Source organism: Xiphophorus couchianus, chromosome 16 (genome assembly GCF_001444195.1).
Source record: "Xiphophorus couchianus chromosome 16, X_couchianus-1.0, whole genome shotgun sequence".
Lineage (NCBI taxonomy): Eukaryota > Metazoa > Chordata > Actinopteri > Cyprinodontiformes > Poeciliidae > Xiphophorus > Xiphophorus couchianus.
Window position 1 is genome coordinate 7,011,139 of NC_040243.1, and position 19,950 is coordinate 7,031,088.

Below are 19,950 nucleotides of genomic sequence, written 5' to 3' on the forward strand. Positions count from 1 at the left end.
TTAAAATTATGTACGTGAGCTGGCACCAGTGCCAAGGTCTGCATTCACCAATTGCACTAAACAGCTTTGACAATTTGTTCTGTTTTGACTTTTACAAGAAATCCTTTCATATTTTTACACACACCACATTTTCAATTAAAAAGTGCAAACAGAGAAGGAGGAGTGTGTGTCGCAATATCAGTTAGAGGTAAAATGATTTACACAGTGACAATGGCAAGAGTTTTTGTTACATTTTTTTAAAAATAACGATATTTATAAAAAATGATTACTACTGATGGTTACTGTTATTGTTAAGGTGGCTCAGAAGTGACGTTTTGAGATCAGTTGTCTTACAGTTGAAAGACTGTGGGTTTAATTTCAGCTTCCCCCATCAAAGAGTCCTTCAGCAGGACACATATTTATACAGTGCTGACAAGTAAACAGGAATCAGTTGCGCTTTTAGTGGCCATCCATCCATCCATCCATCCATTGTCTGTTCACCCTTGTCCCTAATGGGGTCGGGAGGGTTGCTGGTGCCCATCTCCAGCTACGTTCCGGGCGAGAGGCGGGGTACACCCTGGACAGGTCGCCAGCCTGTCGCAGGGCAACACAAAGACATACAGGACAAACAACCATTCACACACACACACACACCTAGGGAGAATTTAGATAGACCAATTAACCTAACAGTCATGTTTTTGGACTGTGGGAGGAAGCCGGAGTACCCGGAGAGAACCCACGCATGCACAGGGAGAACATGCAAACTCCATGCAGAAAGACCCCGGCCGGGAATCGAACCCAGGACCTTCTTGCTGCAAGGCAACAGTACTACCAACTGCGCCACTGTGCAGCCTCTTTTAGTGGCCAATATAACTAAAAACATAAGTAAATGTGCTCATTACACAATATATATATATATTTTTCAGCTCTGTTCTTTAAAGATTCACACATGTTACTGAGTCAGGCTATCATTTAGGCATTCTGCTGCTCTACAGACAAATTGCTGACAGCTCACATGTAACTGAAGCATACCTTTAAAACACATTTCAGAGTTCAGAGGTCTATTTGGTTGCCTGGCATGACCAACTATGTTTTTGCAACATTAAATATTTCTAAATAACTGAAAGAATCTTCTTCAAACAGAATAATGTGGCGTAACCCTCTTCCAATTAGCTTGGCAGTGATACAGCAACATGTGGAGGAGGGGAATAACTGAGTTATTCTGGAGAGAACTGCCTCACAGTAATTCCAAGAAAAATAAACTTTAGGGGAAATTAAGCTGTTTTGAAACACTAACTTTCCCAACACTGGCATGCAATAGCTTATTAGTAAATATTAGCTAATTGGTGCTCATACACAAAGTGATACAAGATTGGAACTTTATTTGAAACTTTATTTTCAGTTTGGATAAATTAAGCTGAAGTATTACTTTAAAAAGCAACCTATTAATACAACAGGGTGGTACAAATAAAGTTACTTTTGAAGCGTGCCCTTGACGCCACTTTTTGTGTGTGTGTGTCCGCTACACATGGAGGAGCTTTATGTTCATATTTCATCTTCAGACCTGACGTCCCCTATAATGGAGGCTGAGCTGTTGGAGCTGTTAGGCTGGGGTGGAAAGGCTTGTCCGTTAATGAAAACTTTTGGATAAATATTTAAAAAAATAAAGTACAAACACATAATACAGCTACCATGAGCAAGTCAATATAGTCCCAAAAGCTTCGCATTGTTTCTTTAAAACATTACAGAGTCATCAATGTGATAGAAAACGTGTCAGCTATGACAGAGTGATAGTAAACTGCGCAGCCACACCGTCAGCCTGTGAGAATATTAGTGGGATTCGGCTCTCAGGAGAACCTGCCTGTTGATTCAGCAAGCAGAGAAGCAAAAGTACTCCGTAAACAAACCCAAACACAGTCCGTACCACACGCACGGAGGCTGTTTCGCAGCGTCTCCAGATGGAGAAGCGCTGTCGCACCCGCAGTTTGTTTACAAAGCGCTGTCAGAATATCATTTCGCAACGAAGAGCGTCAAAAAAGAGGGGCACGAAGCGAGGACGTCTGTCTCCTCCTCAAATAAAACATAGAAAACGCGTTTAAAACGGGACTCGGAAAACAGCAGCACTCACCTCTGTGGAGCGACGAAAGTTGTTTTCCTTTTTCATAAAATGAGGGGAAGAGTCTACAGCGAAGTGATCAGCCTCCGGCAGGAATTTCTCCGTTAGTCAGTTCCCAACAGTTCGCCGTACAGTTCACGGCTCTCTGTTTCTCTCTCTCTGTCAGACACACCGCCCACTTCCGGCGGTTCCTCTACGTCTGACGGTTTCTACGGATCGCTGATGACTGACTCTCGAGAAGTGGCGGACTGATGTTAGTTATTAACCTCGGGTCGGCACGTATTAAAATGGTCACTTATTATAAGATGAATAATTTTTTTTAAATGCGGTGAAATAAAACTAAGACGTGCTGAAAAGCGCTTTATTTGAGCGCAGGTTTTAAACCAAGTCTTATACAACACATTACAAAACATTGAACTCAAATGTGGAATTGTACAACTTATGTTATTAAACGGTGCACCACCACAAAATAAATAAATAATTATTAATATTAATATTAATAATAATAATAATAATAATAATAGTAATAATAATAATAATAATAGTAATAATAAAATAAGATTTTTTTATAATTATAACTTTTGTAATGTGCTAAACTAAAAGACAAATAACAAATATATTCAGTAGCCTACTTTCAAAACATTCATCCCTGCAAGATAGTGTACGGCGGCGCCCCCTGGTGTTATCCTTAAGCTTATCACTAAATCGTGTTTCCTGCCTTTCTATGTATTAATATATAATTATGTTGTTTTTAATTAGTTTTCTATTTTAGTAAATACCCACAGGGACCAATTAATGTCCTGTTGGAAGAGTAATCAACTGGAGCTGTGTTTGTTTTTTTAATCAATATTGTTTTTCGGCAAATTAGAGGCAGGCATAGCAGAAGAGAAAATTTAAAAACAGAAGATACAAAATACATTTTTTGAACAAAATTAATTGGACTACAATACTCAGAAAACAGAAGACAGAAGGCTACAACTAATATTTGCTAAGGGATAAACAAGTCTGTTTATTTTAGAAGCATGATTTAATTCTTTTATTCTTCATCCCGCTTTCATTGTGTGCATGAAACCTGAAAAAAGTAAACTGAATCAGGCAGATCTTCAATAGTTGGCCATTTTCAACTCATAGCTTTTTGGTAGCTCCCTTATATATATATTTTTTTTTCATTTGTAATAAACTGCATGATCATTAGTCATGTTTAGAGATCTATCAAAAGAAATAGCAACAAATACTTTTTATGACTACAGGTAACCCAAACAACAGAGCTAAATTTTCAGCTATATTTGAAGCTGCCACCTTTTATGCAGCTAAAAATTAATTTACTGAGCAAAACCCTCAACAAAGGAATCAAATGAAAGCCTAGATTAAAAAGTACCATCGACAGAAATCCTCCAAAATACCAAAAATTGAAGAAACTTAAGAATTAAAAGACCTTTTAAATTGAGATAATAAAATTTATTACCATCTAAATGGAATCTTAATATACAATATGCATTTCTGTCAACATTAGAGAGAAAATTTAGGTGGTTGATTTTGGCATATTATTGACCTTAACTACTTTGGATTTAGCTTGCATATGACAATGACATATGGTACAGAAATTGTTTCTTTAAGATTTTCCAAACCTGGCCTTAAAAAAAGCCCAAAGTTTGTTTCTGTTGACTGTATCGACTGTAACAAAAGTCATCAAAATTACATCATCTTCTGAGTTAAAAGTGATCTTGTTCAGTAGCAGTCATGCTCTCTCCGTCAGACACATAAATCCCCAGCACAGCTGCAGCCTCATTCTCCACTTTGATTGGCTGCGGACCAAAACTGAAAGGTGACAGTTGCTTCCTAAGGCAGCTGAGTCAGCAGCTGCTGACGGTAATAGCTGTGCATCTCAACACCCCCTCGCCTCCTCGCAGCAGTCCGTTTTTACTTCCTATATCCAAAACAAGACGCGCATTAGCAGAAGCGAGGTGGTGCTGCAGAGAAAGGCAGAGGATCCGTGTTACAGAAGCTGACTGCTTCCTGTTTGTTTACCAGTTTCACCTCAGTGCTCCTGTTTTCATAATGGGACTCATGGGTATACCAGAAGGCCCGAAGCTGTTGATCGCATAATTTCTGTGCTAAAGATACAGATAAAGAGGTGGTGCATTTACACACACACACACACAACTGGGAGTTTCCAATGAGGGAAGTCCACCGAAAGGATGAGATTTATCATCAAAGCTTGAGAGAAGCTCTCAAGGGGAAAGCAGGAAGTACAGTGACAGCTCATTTCAAAGGTGATTGAATTCCTAAAGCGCCATTAATATGGGTTACTGTGTGTTTGATCTTCAGAGGCCACAGCCTGAAGCAAGAGTTTCAAGGAGTAAAGCAGTTTCAGTACAATGAATATGCAGCTTATTCCAAATTGAAGGTCAGCCTAAAATATTTTTATACATCAAGTATAACCATTTATGCAGCTGCAGATGTCAATATGCTTAGAGAACTTTTGCTCATGCAGAACCAAATAAGATCAAATAAACACTTTTACAGTTTGGCAGTAAATCTATACCCATTTTAAAACTTTTTGCTACAGGAACCATCTCTATATATAATGTCTTTCAAGAACAACCATACTAACATACAGCAGGACAGTAACATGTGGGGGAAGGTGCACAGGTGTTATCTTGACTGTGATTTGAATTCACACTCGAACAAAAGTGTTCCTCTCCTTCAGCTGAAGGCTCAGGGTTAACTGGTACTTGGAAAAAGTTCAGAATTTAACATTGACAAGACCATTAATTTCATCGAAAGAACAGCAAGACCAGAAGATAATGCTGCCAACAGCATGTTTTAAAATGGGTATAGCGTTCTTTTGCTGATGCACAGTACAATCGATGGTACTGTGCATCAGCAAAAGAACGCCTGCACTGCAAGTATAAACAGCCGGACATTCTGCACATTTTAAACATCTGGTTTTCTTGATTGAAACTGGCAAATTTCTGTCCTATTTTTTTAACATTTTAATACTAAAAACCTCTGTAGTTATTGGAATTCATATTTGTAAATATCAAAAACTACACAAAAAGCTTGGAAGACAAAAACTGATACTGGTTACTAAAATGTTTGCCAATTAGACTTCATGTGGAAAATTAACAAATTCTGACTCTGTAGTAAAACTCCTCAAACATACGTACGTGTCTGTGAGCTTTATTCTTTAAATAAAGCCTGGAAGACAGTAAAAGTATATTGTACACTTTTACATAATCTGTAAGATCCCAGCACTAAGCGTGATCATCGAAACAGCAGAAAAATAAAGGGCCCTATTTTAGCAACACAAAAGCAAACAAAGAAACAATCCAAAAAATTGAGTCACTGTTTCTTTTTTAATAATAACTAATTTAACATATATGGAGGAAAGAAAATGATCACACAGCTCACAATATGCATTGTGTGAAACATATTTAATTGGTAATAAATGATACATTTCATGATTGATCAGTACAACAAAAATAAAATGATTTTAAAATGCCAGCCCAATTAACATGATCACATCTTACAGCATTTTTAGTGGAAAAGCTGTGCCCTACTTAAAATACACATTTTACACAACAATATCAGAGAAAAAAAGCTCACAGAAATAACCTCTAATTGGCAGAAATTTTTTCGTCCTTCTTTCCTCTTCACCATTATAAAAATCTGAGATCCCCCTAAGAAATACCAGAAATATTTCATTTTGTCAGAAAAAAACAAAAAACTGGTGTAGCCAAGGAGAAGCCAATTTGCTATAACTCACTGTAGGGTCATTTTAAAAACGTAAAAAAAAATAGCCTTTTTCAGCACAACTTAAAAGCATCATACAGCTTATATCAAAACTTATGTCGTACATCTATCAAGTCACAAAACCATAAAACCGTTAAAATGTCAAAAGACAGTATTCTCAAAAAACTACATTTCCCTATGTTTGCATGTTTATTTTAGATAGTTTAACAAAAACAAGGAAGGAAAATTGTTGCCTAAAAACAATAGGTTCACAAAGAATGACCCAAATGTATAGACAGTTTTTTTTTTTTTAACCATAGTTTAAAATAATAAAAACAAATCTTTAAAGTTGATGGCGAGTAATTTTACACAGGAAACAAGAAAATCTATACAGGCAGACTGTGTTTACACAGAGAGAGAGATAAATCATTCGTTGAGCCTCACACAAGGTCGAATCCCAACAAGAGAAAAAAAAAAAAAAACAAAGACGGTGATATTTTCTTTCACATAGGAGATGCTACATCCATGTTCAGAGTAATTGAATCTAGGAAAAAAAAAGGGAAAAAAACAAGCAATTAATGCTGCTGTAACGGTATTTATTAAATAAAGCTGGCCTTAAGTTGCAATAGTAAAACCAGAGGAGAACCCAGTCAGAACAAAACAGATGTGTTTTGGAGATTGCAACTCACCCAAATGCCCTTGGTTCGCTTCAGCTTCGCCGGGCATCAGGGAGTCCAGGGAGTCGAGAGTGTGAGGCGACATGAGGAACAGGTCACTGGTGTTTCCAGAGTTTGTGCTGTAAAAACACACACACATAGAAAAAAAAGAGACTGCATAACAGTGCAAAGCAAAACGTATTCTTATCAAACATGCCTGTGCCATTTTTAGATTAATTATGCTTACATTGTCATCATCCCACTTTACCACAAGTAGCCTACAACAACTGAACAGTTTTAATGAGTAAATTAGTCATCATACATCACCGACCCATTATTAATATAGTAAATAATCTGATTTTTGGGTCAGTAAGCAGCTCAGTGTACAAAATTCCTGTGTTCAGCTGCAGATAAATAGGCAGACATGTCATTTCTAGTAGCAGCTGGGTCCGAAGTATCCTGAGAATAATTTGGAATGATACAAATTTCAGCTGGAAGAACAGGCTGGAGATGGACCTTTTGTTTTTGTTTTTTAAGGGTGAGATTTTCACCTACAGTTGAACATCTGCTTAAAATGGAAAATATTAGGCTCAATATAAAGTACTTGTTGTTTATTAACCATGTTTTTATAAAAGTTTAAAAAGTAAAAACTAGGCACACCCATTCAAAAACATAGCTAAATTTAGCCGCTTCCTTTGACAAAAAAGGGAACTGTATACTAGCAATTTTTGAGAAGAGAATTTTTTTTTTCTAGAGCAAAGGAGTAGAAAATAATTCACTACAAAAATGTAGAGACTTGTATGTTTTCCTTTTGATGCGAGACGTTGCAGAGCTATGAGTTACAGATTCCTTTCCTACACAAATCGGACAACTTTTATTCAATAAAGTGTTGCGTCTTTAGCTTATTGTTAAGCAGGCTACACACGTTATTATATATATAAAAATATATATTTTTGCATTTCAATTAAAGAAAAAAAACATTTTGTAGCCTGTCCGTATGTTCAACTTGACTTGGACTCCACTTGCTTGTTGTATTAAGAATTGCAAAGCAAAATGCAAAAAGAAAAAACAAACAAACAAACAAAATAAAAACACTGAATGGATGACTTAATTTAAACATTTCTTTAGTAAAAGGCAGCAGTGTGTATTCAGTAATTTAAATAATTATTTTTTTTCAGACTAAGCTAAACGCAGTTTATTTCCTCAGTTCCTTCTTTTGCCTCCCCTTCTCACTTGATTAAAAAGAAATGATGGTGGAATAATCTTTAAACGTAATACAACTATCTGGAATTGGTACATCCTTCTGTCCAACAATTACACTCACCAGTAACTGGCTTTAAAAGGAGGGCAATGATAAAGCAGCTGAGAATGAACAAAAGCACTGATGAATGGTAAGGACATGCTGTTCTATAATCAATTGCGTTAGTGCAAAACGAGGACTGTGATGTCTGTGAGATGGACATAAAAACGGAAGTTATGCAGATGTGATCAATGGACTGATATCTGAAGCACATCTGTCAAACAAATAAAAAGGTCATGTACACACATCTCTACATGCGACCTCCCCCCCCCATGAGGCCTACCCTGGGAATCCGTTCCCAAGCAGCTCACTGTCTTGCAAGTCCATGAACACGGAGGGGCACCTACGGAGACAGGTCAGGATCTGACTGAGAAAACCTCAAAACCCACGGGCAAGCTATCAAACCTACAACATGGCTTAAGGCCTTTATCGCCATCAGCTTTTGTCCTCCTTATTTGCCAGTCTCACTTATTTTTACTCTAAAGTGTATAATTTCCAGTAGTGTACTACTATTCAAAATGTGCAGCTCCATTAAATTTGCTTGATTTAAGAATGTGTGATCTTTGCTTTTATTTATAATATTAGAATAATACTTTGTCATTACAGCTGTAAGTTTTAAGTGTCGCACCTTCCTTCTCAAACAGTTAAGTGACTTTATATGAAATCAGAAAAGAAGTCACAGATGCTGCATTACAGGCAGGCATTCTTTGACGGTTTCTAACCTGAATCTGTAAATATTTACAACACCTTGCTAATGTATTTATGCTCCTAGAACTTTAACACAATGTGTCACATTTCCAATACAAACTTCAATATACGTTATTGAGATTTTGTGACAAACACAAAGTAGCACATAACTGAAACAGTACATTGTCTTAAAAGTTTTTTTAAATCTAAAAATACAAAAAGCAGGGTATGAATTTGTATTCGGACTTTTTAAATGAAGGAGTCCTTGACAAAAATCCATTGCAACCAATAGCCTAAAGTGAACTAATACATTTAATATATAAAATCCACCTGTGTGTAACAGTGAAGTTTGTTAAAGAGCATTAGAGATCGAACACCATCATGAAGACCAAAAAAATACAGCAGACCAGCCAGGAAGAAAGTTGAGAAGTTGAAAAGAAAAATCCCAAACCTTAAACACTTTACAGAAAATTCATTGCATCTTTCAAACTCGGGAAGACTGTTGCATAGCAGCAACCCTAACAAGACATGGCCGCTTGTCTGAACTGGCTGGCTGGGGAAAGGAGAGCGGTAAACATGTGGAAGAAGGTTCTCTAAAGACTCTGTGCACACAACAATAAAAACACCATCTCTAACATCTTCAACAGGGAACCTGGTCAGAGTTGATGGGAAAATGGAGAGAGCTAAATATAGGCCAATTACGGAACAAAATCTGTTTGAGCCTCTAAAAGACCAGGGCAAAGGTTCAGCTTCCAGCTGGATACAATGTGAATGTAAAAACACAACCAGCTACAACAGAATGATTCAGAACATAGCAAATTTGCAAAAATGGCCTACTCAAAGTCCATACCTATATTTCCTAGTCAGTCTGACTGATGATGAGCTATTTTGCAGAGATAAATTAAGAAAAACTTAATTTCTAGTTTAGCAAAGCTGTACAACGTCGTACAACAAAACACCTGCAGTGGGACGTTAATGAACAAAGTATTGCCTCAGGCAGACTGAAATACTGTTTTCTTTTTCCTCATCTGACAATTATGTGCTACTTGTGTGGGTCTGAGGTTTGTAGCTGTGACAAAATGTGAAAAGATTCAACAGGTATCAATACTTTTGACATAAAAGAAAACCTCCACATTGAGTATTGTCACTACTCGGTGGGAGGCACTGAATATTACAGCCGAAAGATAGGGATGAATACTTACGGGGTCACACAGATGAACTTTGTTTTCAAATAAGGCTGGATAGCTGAAAGAGAAAGTATACATTACGGAGAATATTGAGCACATAAGCTCCAAACAAACAGCATTAAAAGCATGTAATGAACATGGGGGTGACTTACTGCTTGTCGAGTCTCCTGCTGGCTCGGGCTCATGAGCTGCCTCTGGCCTGCAGTATTTCCCAAAAGCCTCCTCTTTGGGGATATCAGGATAGAGATAAACAAGTGGCGACACCAGGATATTGGTGGCATCCATGATTTTGTAACTCATGATGATGTCTGCAAACGACATGCTGCTGAGCTGCTGCTTGGTGTAAGGCTCTACGGACTGGATCTGGGTCTTTCCTACAAACAACAAACAATAAAAACTATGACAACAAAATCTGATCATCGTAAAGACATTATATGAACAGCAGGGCTTTAAAATGACTCACCTCCAATGTCTTTCTCTACCCATGTAAATGTAATGCCGCCCTCTTTGCTACTCTCGCTGAAGCGCAGAAGAAATGTGCCAGGAGGCTTTGGACTCAGAATGGCTCTCTCCCGCTCCTTGCTGATAAAACCCATGATGTATCTGTAAGCAGAGAAACAATATATCAAACTAATAACTAGTTCAATCTACTTTAAGACAGTATTGCATGTCTAAATGGGTTCTACACCCCAGAACAGGAAGTGAACAAGCAGTTTCAGACACAGCCAGGAGATTCGAGTCTAAACAAAGGGTGACTTCTCACCCTTCGTTCCACAGAGCGAGGATGTACTTCTTCACCAGGTCAATGATATTGTCCAGCCACACCCAAAAGGAGAAGCCCTTGCCAGCCATGTTTTCCTGTACAAGAGGAAGGAAAAAAATTATTCATACAAAGCGAAACAATGTGAAGAAGGCAGACTGATCTTTTTATAGTGGTCAAATGTTGTACCTTGCAGAACTTGGCCCATGTTATTTGGCATCCAGAATAGTTTACACAAGGCCCTGTATTAAAAAAATTAGAAACAAATAGTGTAAGTATTAAGGCACACTGAAGATTCTCAGAGACTTTTTAGGCTTATTGTTTTACCAAGTAATTTCTCAGCCAGCGTGGTCAGCTGCTCGATGGTCAGGCCTCTCTTAGTGGTCGAAGAGAACTGCCAGCTCAACACCTCAGCCACCTGGTCCCAGGTACCCACCGGAGGCTTGGTGAAGAAGTTCACGTTCTGTGGAAGAACAAAGGAGGCAACAGCTTTACAAATGCTTGCTGTCTGCAGAGATCAGACCCTTTCCACAAGAGGGTGCTGTCTCACCTTTGGGTGATTAGTGAGCATGTTGTACCACAGGATGGAAGCCCAGGCATTGGGCATCTGGCAGATGTTTGAAATGACAACCACTGGCAGAGAATGAGTCTGCAAATACAGGCAGCTTTATGATCAGTTTTATTTTGGAAACAAAAAAAAGTCATTTAAATTGCCCTCTTGTTAAAGCTTATTCCCCTATAATATTTACAGAATAATAGACAGAAATAAGTCCCTTCCTTCACACTAACATTTTACCCCCCACAGAGACTTCCTGCATTTGCATCTCTCATCCACAGGCAAACTGAAAACAGATTTTATAATAATGGCTCTTCTCAGATTATCACTACACTAAACATGCAAAACAACAAACCCTCTGTTATGGATCACTCTGACCTTTTGTGTCAAGCACGTCGATCCCCTGAGATCACAGGGGGTGTGCCGTTAAAGAATTCAACTGGGATTGTCAAACAAAAGTGGACTGGATTAAAACCTGCAAGATTCACCCGAGTTGTAATAAGATATGCGAGATCTCTGTCGCAATCTTCCTGCAGTCCTAATGCATTCACTATGCAGCGTCCTCAATATGTTATTTTCTGTATTAGTTTCTGCTGATCAACCTATTTTAAGATGAGACACACACTAGAAGATCTAGTATCTCTGCTCTGCAATGCGTCTGTGGACCACACAGCTGATTTTGTCTTTGCACTGAATCCAGGTTTATCCCTTGTAGTTAGTTACAGATTATAATATTGGTACCAGTCCAGGTCATTTTATTTTGAGGCACAAAGAGAACAATAACAGGAGTAATGTATGATCTAAAAAGGAGCAAGTACTTTCAAAAGTTAAGATGTTTTTATGTAGACAGAATATCTGGATTTTATCAGGTTTCCCCATTACCATTTTCTGAGTTAGAAGTCTCAGTAATCATGTAGCCATTTTTTAAGTTGTTTTTTTAAAGACTGTAAATGTCTTTCTTTATCCTACTTCTATAATACTTCAATCAAGTCCTAGAGACATTTGTGAGTCAAATAGTAAACTGCGTCAAAGAAAACCTAAATTTTGCCCATCACTGCCTTAGCCGTGGTCAAGATCTTCTGAATTGTAGAGGAAATGATGACATTCCCACAACTCCCAAGACATGACAGCCTTTTCACTTGGAACACCACAGGCCTACAGAATCTGATTTTCTTTCCCAATAGTAGGAAAGAAAACGTGCACTAAACAAAATAACATGAAATAGTATCATCTGAGTCTTAAGGGCACTACTATACTAGTCTTTAATTTCCACCACTCTAGATTTTCTATGTGATTTTCTGGAATCAAAAACTGAATGTTTCACCTAAACTCAACTCACAAAACTGTCACTATAACAAATTGCACGAATAGCCATCACAAAAGTATGAACAAAAGGTCTGGTACGATTTTGTAGATTACTCAATTTTCTTGCAATGAACTTCAGATCAGGCATTCAATCTTATTGTTAACTCAAGATTTTGAAACAAAGTTGATTTACTCACCTCCAGATCTATCTTTAGGCCCTGGTGATAGACTTCTGTCTCAAAAGTGATAAGATGGAGTTCCTCTGTTACAATGAGGGATGCCTAAGAAAAAAAAGATTATTTAAATCTGTCAATATGTGAAAAAATAAAAATTCCAACAAAATCTGAATTATTTCAGCTAAATACAGAAAACACAGAGAGTAATTTTGATAAATGAGTCTTACATCGCTGTTGGTCCGGCCACCGTTGCCACACCTCTGTTCTCGTAGGGTCTGCAAAACACAGCATGTCAGCTCTCCACAGCAGATAATTTTCCAATGTATTCATTACATTATGAGCCATTATCAGCCATCCTAGTGTTAAGAGAAGTTGGCCTTCTCAACTTACCAAGTGTTTAAACTCTGCTGAAAGGCTGCCATTGTTGGATTCCTCCATGTTCATGACTTTTGTGTTGGTACCGAGGATGTTAAACTTTCGAGATCTGATAGGAACAAACCAAAACGGGTAACTAAGCGTCCTCTGTAGCAGAGTGAACACTCAGATCTCAACTGCTCAGGTTTAAAGTGGTGTTCTTTAAAGCTTACCCTCTAATTGCAGCAACATCCCCAGATTCTCTGAAAAATAAAATAGCACAACCTTTATTTTTGCAACGGCCCTTCAATAAAATAGTGGCATGCAATAAAGGGAAAATAAATGTTCAATGAATAACCGAAATAACTCACTTGTCAATGCAAACTTTAATCTTGAGCTGGTAATTGAGTTCAGGAAACTTTACAAGCAACCTTGAAAAATCAAAGCAAAAAAGAGATGAGAAGAGTATCATTATTTTGAGCGGTGAATGATTTTCTTTATAAGCAATCTATAAAATGGCAACACACATAATGGAACAGAAATGGGGTTTTGTTTTTGATGGAGAACAGAATCTTACCTGACTTTTGTTGTGAACTGCACTCCTGTTTTGATGACCAGGGGTCTGTCTGGATGCATGGGCATACAAGGCTGTCTTTCAACCACAAAGGCGCTAAAAAGCGAAGAAAGTTTCATAAAAACCAGGCAACACCATTTATCCAACAAACACACAATAACAAAGAAAAGAAAAATAACTACCTCTTCATGAGGTTTCTGAACAGATCCACAATCTTCTCCTCCAATGCTGGCCGATGCTGAATGATGGGGTCTCCTTTGTAGGACACTTTCTGTTGAAGTTCCTCGAGTTTCTTAATCTGCTGACGGATCTGGAGCTGGGACTCAGCCAAGGATGTGATCCTGAGTAGGAAATTCGTTGACTTCAAACGTTTTGTGGGGCAAATACGGATAGATGCACTATACATCACTTAACATTTTTAGGATAAAGAGGTTGAGGCTGCTATCTAAACATAATTAGCTTGACTGATTTATTTTACTTATGTCTGAGGACTTTTCTAGGAATAACACTGCATGTCTTATTAAAATTGGTTACCATGTCTCAAGGCGATCGAGGCAAATGTTGGGTGGGCCTCCAATGCAGGCAATTTGCTGTCTTCTCTTCCAGTCTGCCAGTTCCTCATCAGTCAGATTCTTCTGCACATAATCCATGGCTGTCAAAAGGCCTCCCATCTCTGTCACGATTTGCTATAAAATCCACAGAGCACACATTAAACAAGGATTTAAACAGATACTAACAACAATCTGTAATCCAGATTAGTAATTGCTGAATTTGACAACCCCTGCAAACATTCCTAATTTAAATTCTGCTTACCCTCCTGAGCTGGTCAAGGGCGCTAAGCATTTGCTCAAGCTGAGCCATCTTTTGCCTTGTGGCAGCTGCCTGGCTATTTCCATTGAGGTCCTGGGACAACTCTGAAGACACGGCAAACACATGGTCCATCAGATAAACGGCTAGATATATGCATACCAATCAACAGCTCTATTAAAGCTGAAAGTGACATTCAGAAACATACCTCCTTGGCTTTTCAAGGTTTTGTAGTTAAAGTCAAAATCATCCTGCAGGTTTTCAAGCATCTTCATCTTCTGTTCCATGTCCTGTAGAAAAACAGAAGATTGTTTTCTAATAGACAAATCATAAAAAGGTAAAGACAGCTTTATTGATGACTATTTAAAAAAGAAATAAATATGGGTGTTTTCACGCAGATAGGAGCAATTTGAACGACAGTCTGTTCCAATGGACGGTGAATGTTGAACAACTTCACACTTCATTAGTTTGGTTCATTTTCAAAAGTGCGATGTAAAAGTGAACCAAGCAGGTTAGACCGTGACACAGAAATACTCGCTTGGTTCTACAACAAGAACCTGCCTGCCTTGGGTGAGCAGAAAGTGAAAATGGCAGCAAACCATTTTAACATTTAATCATAAAAGAACACTTTTTACTATTTCTCATTCAACTTATAGAATGAGAAATATGAGAATGAGATGTCTGAAGTTAGATTTTCATCCAATAAAAGCTCAATTTCAACTACCCACAATATTCACTCAAAGTAGAAAGAATGACTGTTGACGGGTTCAGCTGCAAACCTGATACACACAGACGGAAAATGTGTCTTCATTGTCTGAGCAAGTATGATGTTACAGATAGCAGAAATGTTTCTGTGGTTAGAAAAAATGTCATTTAGCACATCTGAAATGTCAACCTTTAATGAAATAAATTATTTGTAGACATTTTGTTCAACAATCTTCCTTGGAAAATAAAGTGTTACATTTGCTTGCCATAACCAAGGGAGTGTACTATTGAGAAATTATGTAAAAGTGCTCTGTTCATATATATGCCCATAAATCATATGCACAAGCGTCATCACTTCTTCCCTTTGAAAGCATGTTTGCTTTCTCCACGATTCAATTCCAAGTGAACAGAGGCTCGCATGTTCTAGCAGACAAGTTCGCTTAGTTTGGGCTAAAGAAAACCATTTAAGACAATGTCTAGTGTGAAAGCTCCCTCACCTGCACACGCTTTCTGATGTCTTGAAGATTGTGCTCCAGGATTTGCTGCTTCTCTGTCACTACTGTTCCAGTGGGATGGGCTGCTTGGCCATCCTGCCAGACATTAGAATTCGTTATGACTTCCTTTTAATATAAAACCATCAAATCTAAAGTTGGGTAAAGAGTTGTATACCTGTGTAGTTGAGGTGGCAGTCTGCAACAGTCTTTGTTCCTCCCACAAACAGCGGGCAACAATCCGGGCAATTTCCATCGGCTTCTCCAGATATTTACTTTGCAGATGTTGCTTAATCCTGCGCAGGTTATGCTGGTAGAGTACGTTATTCTCCTGCAGGAAGCGGCTGTACTGCTGGTCTATTTCTCCTAGCAGGTTGTGGAACACCAGCGTGGCATGGGATTCTTTGTTGGCAGCGTAAGCCCTTGTTGGGGAAAAAATATGTAAAAATAAAAAATAAGGACATGGAGATGCTTCCTAAAAAGGATCACATCTCAACCACTTCCAATGAAACATTAACAGTTTTTATAGACATAATTAGCATCAAAACACAAAGATTTCATATATTTTGTTTGGATTATTTTTTTTTTAAAAATGACAAAAAAGGCTATAATGAAATAATAAATCACATCTAGTAAAAGGTGACAGCATTATAAAAGCACTTTACTGTAATGTGTTTGATCAGTAAAACCAAAAATAACAGTAAACCCAAACATTTGAGTAATTTCTCACCAGTCCTGACTCTCAATCCATGGGGCCAGGAATTGCCGCAGCTCCATTGGGAAGCTGTCGCTGTAAAGGTGGTAGAGTTGCTCCAGATACCTGGTCTCCAGCTGCTGTAACTGGTTCCATTGGGCCATCCTGACACACGCTGCTTCTAATTCACACACACAAAAAGGAGCAACAATGATAAAACTGGACAGGCAAAGCCAACCACTTCCCTGACGAGAAACAAGAACATAATTCGAAACAAAACCTGCCACACAGCTTCAACAGAACACCTCTCCAATTTATCGACAGGAAATGGCTAAATACCGCGTTTGCTCTGAAAACGTAGACAGGCCGACGTGGGGCCTCCTTTTCAGCACAGTCACTTCCTGTGCTCTGAAAAGCAGAGCTTCCAAGAGGAAATATAGGCTGTCTTAATCAGCTGTTCGCTCTCCAAGCACAGAAGAGTTTACGATCTTAGACCAAGGATTTGCCCCAACGCTACTTTCTGGAAACGACGTAAAACCACACTTCCTTTTCTCAGCCGTCAGAAAACGTCACATTGTATGGACTTGAAACTATAAAATCAGTTTTCTTTTCCCTGATAAAGGGTCATATTACATAACTGGTTTAATTTCTTTCTATTGGCGAAAGTGCAACTTAAGCCAAATTGTGTCATTAATTGTCAAGCACCTGCAGACAAAGAAGAGTGCAACACATGCGATCTATTCAGCAGGTTCAGCAGAGCTTCTTGTTTCACCAGAAACAGGCCACACTTTTCCCTGGGGGAACACCAGAGATTCAAGGGACAACAAAGAGGTGTCTCTTATAGCACACAAAACAAATATAAAAGTAAAAACGTTTGATTGGTGCTTAATGTTACATTAAGATTCACAAACAAAAATGTTTTTCAGTTGCACTAGACAAATTTGTCTTATGACCTGATTTAGCAGGGTATGCCTTAGGGAGATCAAGATTACTGAAGCTGTGATCCTTAGTCACCGATGACACTGTTGTAATGTTAGTGCAATAATTCTAAACATTGATATTGGTATCATTTAGGTGTGATTGTACATTGACATTATCTCTATAAGGAACAGGGTTAGAGCCATCATTATCTGCACCTTTAGAGAAATAAAAGTTAATTAGATTCTACAGTTCTTTAGGCTTTAATCTAGTTTGTCATCTTGTCTCTGAATAACCAACGAAAGCATAACTTGCAGGTTTCTCACTAGTTTTCCTGGAATCAAAGGACCTCCAAGAACAGATGTTCTCAGATATGCATGGGTTTTTTTCTCGCTCTCTCCTCCAAGGAAACTGCTTGGCTCCCAATCATGACCTCTGTTCCTCTTTCACCCACAAATATAAAAAGATGCTTCACAACACATGATGTGATATTTTGGGCAAGTGAAACCCCTGACAGCATCACTTCAAAGAACCTTTATTTTATTACAAAAACAATGAAAGTTCTTAAACCTTCAGAAATTACAAACGGAATCCCCACCGAGTATGATTTTTATTTCTTACTCCAGATTAACCTCTTTGCATTAGAAGATTCACACACTGTATTTTTTTTCTGTTGTCATTATCGTTATTGTTTCTTTAAACCCTCTTAGGAATCTACAGACATATGTGAAGGGTCGACTAATAAGATAAATAACTCAGCCTACAGTCAACAGTGAGAAAGACAGAGGAAGAAAACTGTCACCGTTTCATTATTACCAGGCATTTTTAAGATATGAACAGTCTGGGTCAAAAGGTGAAAGCACACAAAATTCAATGGCAAAATAATGCATGAATGAAAACCCCATAAGTCTGAACAGGGTCAAACATATTACCAATATCACAGACAATTTTAAAATTTTATTTTGGTTAATCGACATGAATCAGCAAAACTAAAGTCAGCTGTTTTTGTCTGGTTGCCCAATACCAGTTAACATCCTGCCTCTTACCGGTAAAAGCACAATGTGATTCCTTAAAACCATATCAGTGATATTCCAGGAAGTACTTCCTTGAACAAAAGACAACAGTAACCATGCCAAGTTTTCTTTTTTCACATAAACACCCGGAAGATGAAAGAGGTCTTATTTTTTAGACATCCATTTCTTATATATTTGAATTATTTTTTATAAAAAAGAAAACGTTCCCCTTTGACTTTAGTCTGTGTGAAGGTATAGAGATTAAAAACGACTAAATGATATTTGATATTGTGGCCTATAGATGGGATGTAAATGGGCGTGGCAAATCAAGGCAAACAGCACAGTGAGCTGAGCTTAACTGGGTCTAAATATCATTCTTGGTGAGGACTTCATTTTCAGGCCTAACCATTAAAGTATGGATGTTGATAAGTAGGCAATCCAAAAGACGTGTGAAAAAATCGGAAATAAAACAACACGTGTAAAGCTGGGTGTTTTGATTTTAAGAGTGGTGGGTTTAAAAGGCCAAGTTGTCACTCAGAAATGATTGGGGCAACACATTAATAACTTATGTAACACTGCGGATACAGAGGTTTCTCCACACCGAATATCTGATGACCTAGTTCCTCTGCAGTAGTTTAGCAGGGTTGTAACAGAACTAAATAAACAATCGATTATTAATTGCCTGGGATTTAAGCACTAAAAAGAAGATGTAGCTTTCCAAAACGAATTACTTTGTTAAGAAAAAAATGCAGAACTCGAATTACTGTCTCTTACCTCAGATGTTGTCACTTCTATGGAAAGTTTTCCCGACGAAAACCGTTAACTTTCAACTACGTAAACTGACAATAGCAGTCAGTTGAATATCTATGTAAAAAAAAACAACGAACTGTCATAAGCGAGAGTTGGAGCTTACAAAAAGATTACAACCATCGCTTTTCTCTCCCCAACACGAGAAACTCTTCTCCGACGCAACTCCTAAGCGCCCAACCCATCGAGCAGGTTGCAATCACTCCAGCCAAACATATTACAGTTTCGTCATTACTGACAGCCAGAACGATCAATAGTGGTGAGCAACTTTTGTTACAACCAATAAGAATTCAGCTTTTGCGGGAAAAGAGGCGGGACTTAGGAGCGGTTAGGTTGAGGTTGCTATGTTTACTGCTGTCTCAACTGAGCTCTTCCGTCAAAGTCATCCTCCCGGCTTGGAGACCATATTTAGGGCGAAACATTCGGCTGTTCCGGAGGGAGGCTGAGTCACTAAACGGAACAGCTAGTCTGGAAGTCATCTGAGTTACTGGCAATGCTGTCGTCATCGAGGCTAATAACAAAAGTGCTTTTCTCCATTGACCTCAGAGAGTAAAAATTAATTAATCGAATTGATAATACGTCTTAACAGTTCGCTGATTGAATAAACAATTAAACTGATACACAATTGGACAATTTGACAGCTTAAACGGTGTTTAGAAAAACAGGAGCAGGCTGGTAATTATTAAGGTCTTTTTTGTATTGGTGTTTTTTAATGCATTTAAACACAATAGAAGCTAGCAAGCTCACATCAAAAACACACACCCTATGTTGTCTCTATAAATGTCCACATTTTGCTGCGTTAGTGACTCTAATTATGCCAGACCATCTTATCAGTTGTGTCAAAAGCATACTATCTTCACAGTCCCAATGTCAAGTCACTTAAGACTTGTTTAGTCAAATATCAAGTATAAAACTCTAAAAAAAATAATAAAAAAAATCAAAATTCACTCAACTATGTATGATTACTTTTTCTAATTTACAACAATATCACTTTTGAGCGCTTAGTTTACTCATATAAAATATCACAAACATGCACCCATTGTGTGCGTCCTCTCTGTTCTTTATTTCAGTGGTTAGAGAGCACTCTCCTTAATTGCATTTCCCCATCCATTGATTATTTCAATGATGCT

The 19,950-nt window shown here is 38.0% G+C and overlaps 2 protein-coding genes across 4 annotated transcripts in view; both read right to left on the minus strand.

The window, feature by feature from the left end:
- stat5a (signal transducer and activator of transcription 5a) overlaps positions 1-2,268 on the minus strand; it is a 59,459-nt gene extending 57,191 nt beyond the window's left edge. Inside the window, exon 1 of the mRNA XM_028042788.1 lies at positions 2,108-2,268. The gene's annotated coding sequence lies outside the window, so the exon portion shown is untranslated. The remainder of the gene's footprint in view (positions 1-2,107) is intronic.
- Positions 2,269-5,515: 3,247 nt separating this feature from the next.
- stat3 (signal transducer and activator of transcription 3 (acute-phase response factor)) lies at positions 5,516-18,997 on the minus strand. Of its 3 annotated transcripts, XM_028042783.1 has the most exons (24): positions 18,788-18,997; positions 16,119-16,263; positions 15,567-15,810; positions 15,395-15,487; positions 14,401-14,482; positions 14,199-14,299; positions 13,920-14,071; positions 13,568-13,726; positions 13,389-13,481; positions 13,183-13,242; positions 13,045-13,074; positions 12,848-12,941; positions 12,685-12,732; positions 12,479-12,562; positions 10,971-11,069; positions 10,748-10,883; positions 10,610-10,662; positions 10,424-10,518; positions 10,124-10,263; positions 9,813-10,034; positions 9,676-9,718; positions 8,070-8,129; positions 6,520-6,626; positions 6,334-6,374 (listed from the first exon to the last, which is right to left on the minus strand). In XM_028042783.1, the coding sequence occupies exons 2-24, from the start codon at positions 16,244-16,246 to the stop codon at positions 6,334-6,336; spliced, it is 2,364 nt and encodes a 787-aa protein (XP_027898584.1). In that variant the 5' UTR covers positions 16,247-16,263; positions 18,788-18,997. The 3 variants fall into 3 exon arrangements, with proteins under 3 accessions (XP_027898587.1, XP_027898588.1, XP_027898584.1); XM_028042786.1 differs by lacking the exon at positions 18,788-18,997 and having other exon boundaries at positions 5,516-6,374; positions 16,119-16,246; XM_028042787.1 differs by lacking the exons at positions 8,070-8,129; positions 18,788-18,997 and having other exon boundaries at positions 5,516-6,374; positions 16,119-16,246.
- Between the last annotated feature and the right edge of the window lie 953 nt (positions 18,998-19,950).

Excerpts from the sequence above, each read along its gene's own strand:
- stat3 (XM_028042786.1), bottom strand. The coding sequence starts at position 16,246 with ATGGCCCAATGGAACCAGTTACAGCAGCTGGAGACCAGGTATCTGGAG. Across the intron at positions 15,811-16,118 it reads TGGATTGAGAGTCAGGACTG|GGCTTACGCTGCCAACAAAG; the intron begins GTGAGAAATTAC and ends TTCCCCAACAAG. Across the intron at positions 14,483-15,394 it reads ACATCAGAAAGCGTGTGCAG|GACATGGAACAGAAGATGAA; the intron begins GTGAGGGAGCTT and ends GTTTTTCTACAG.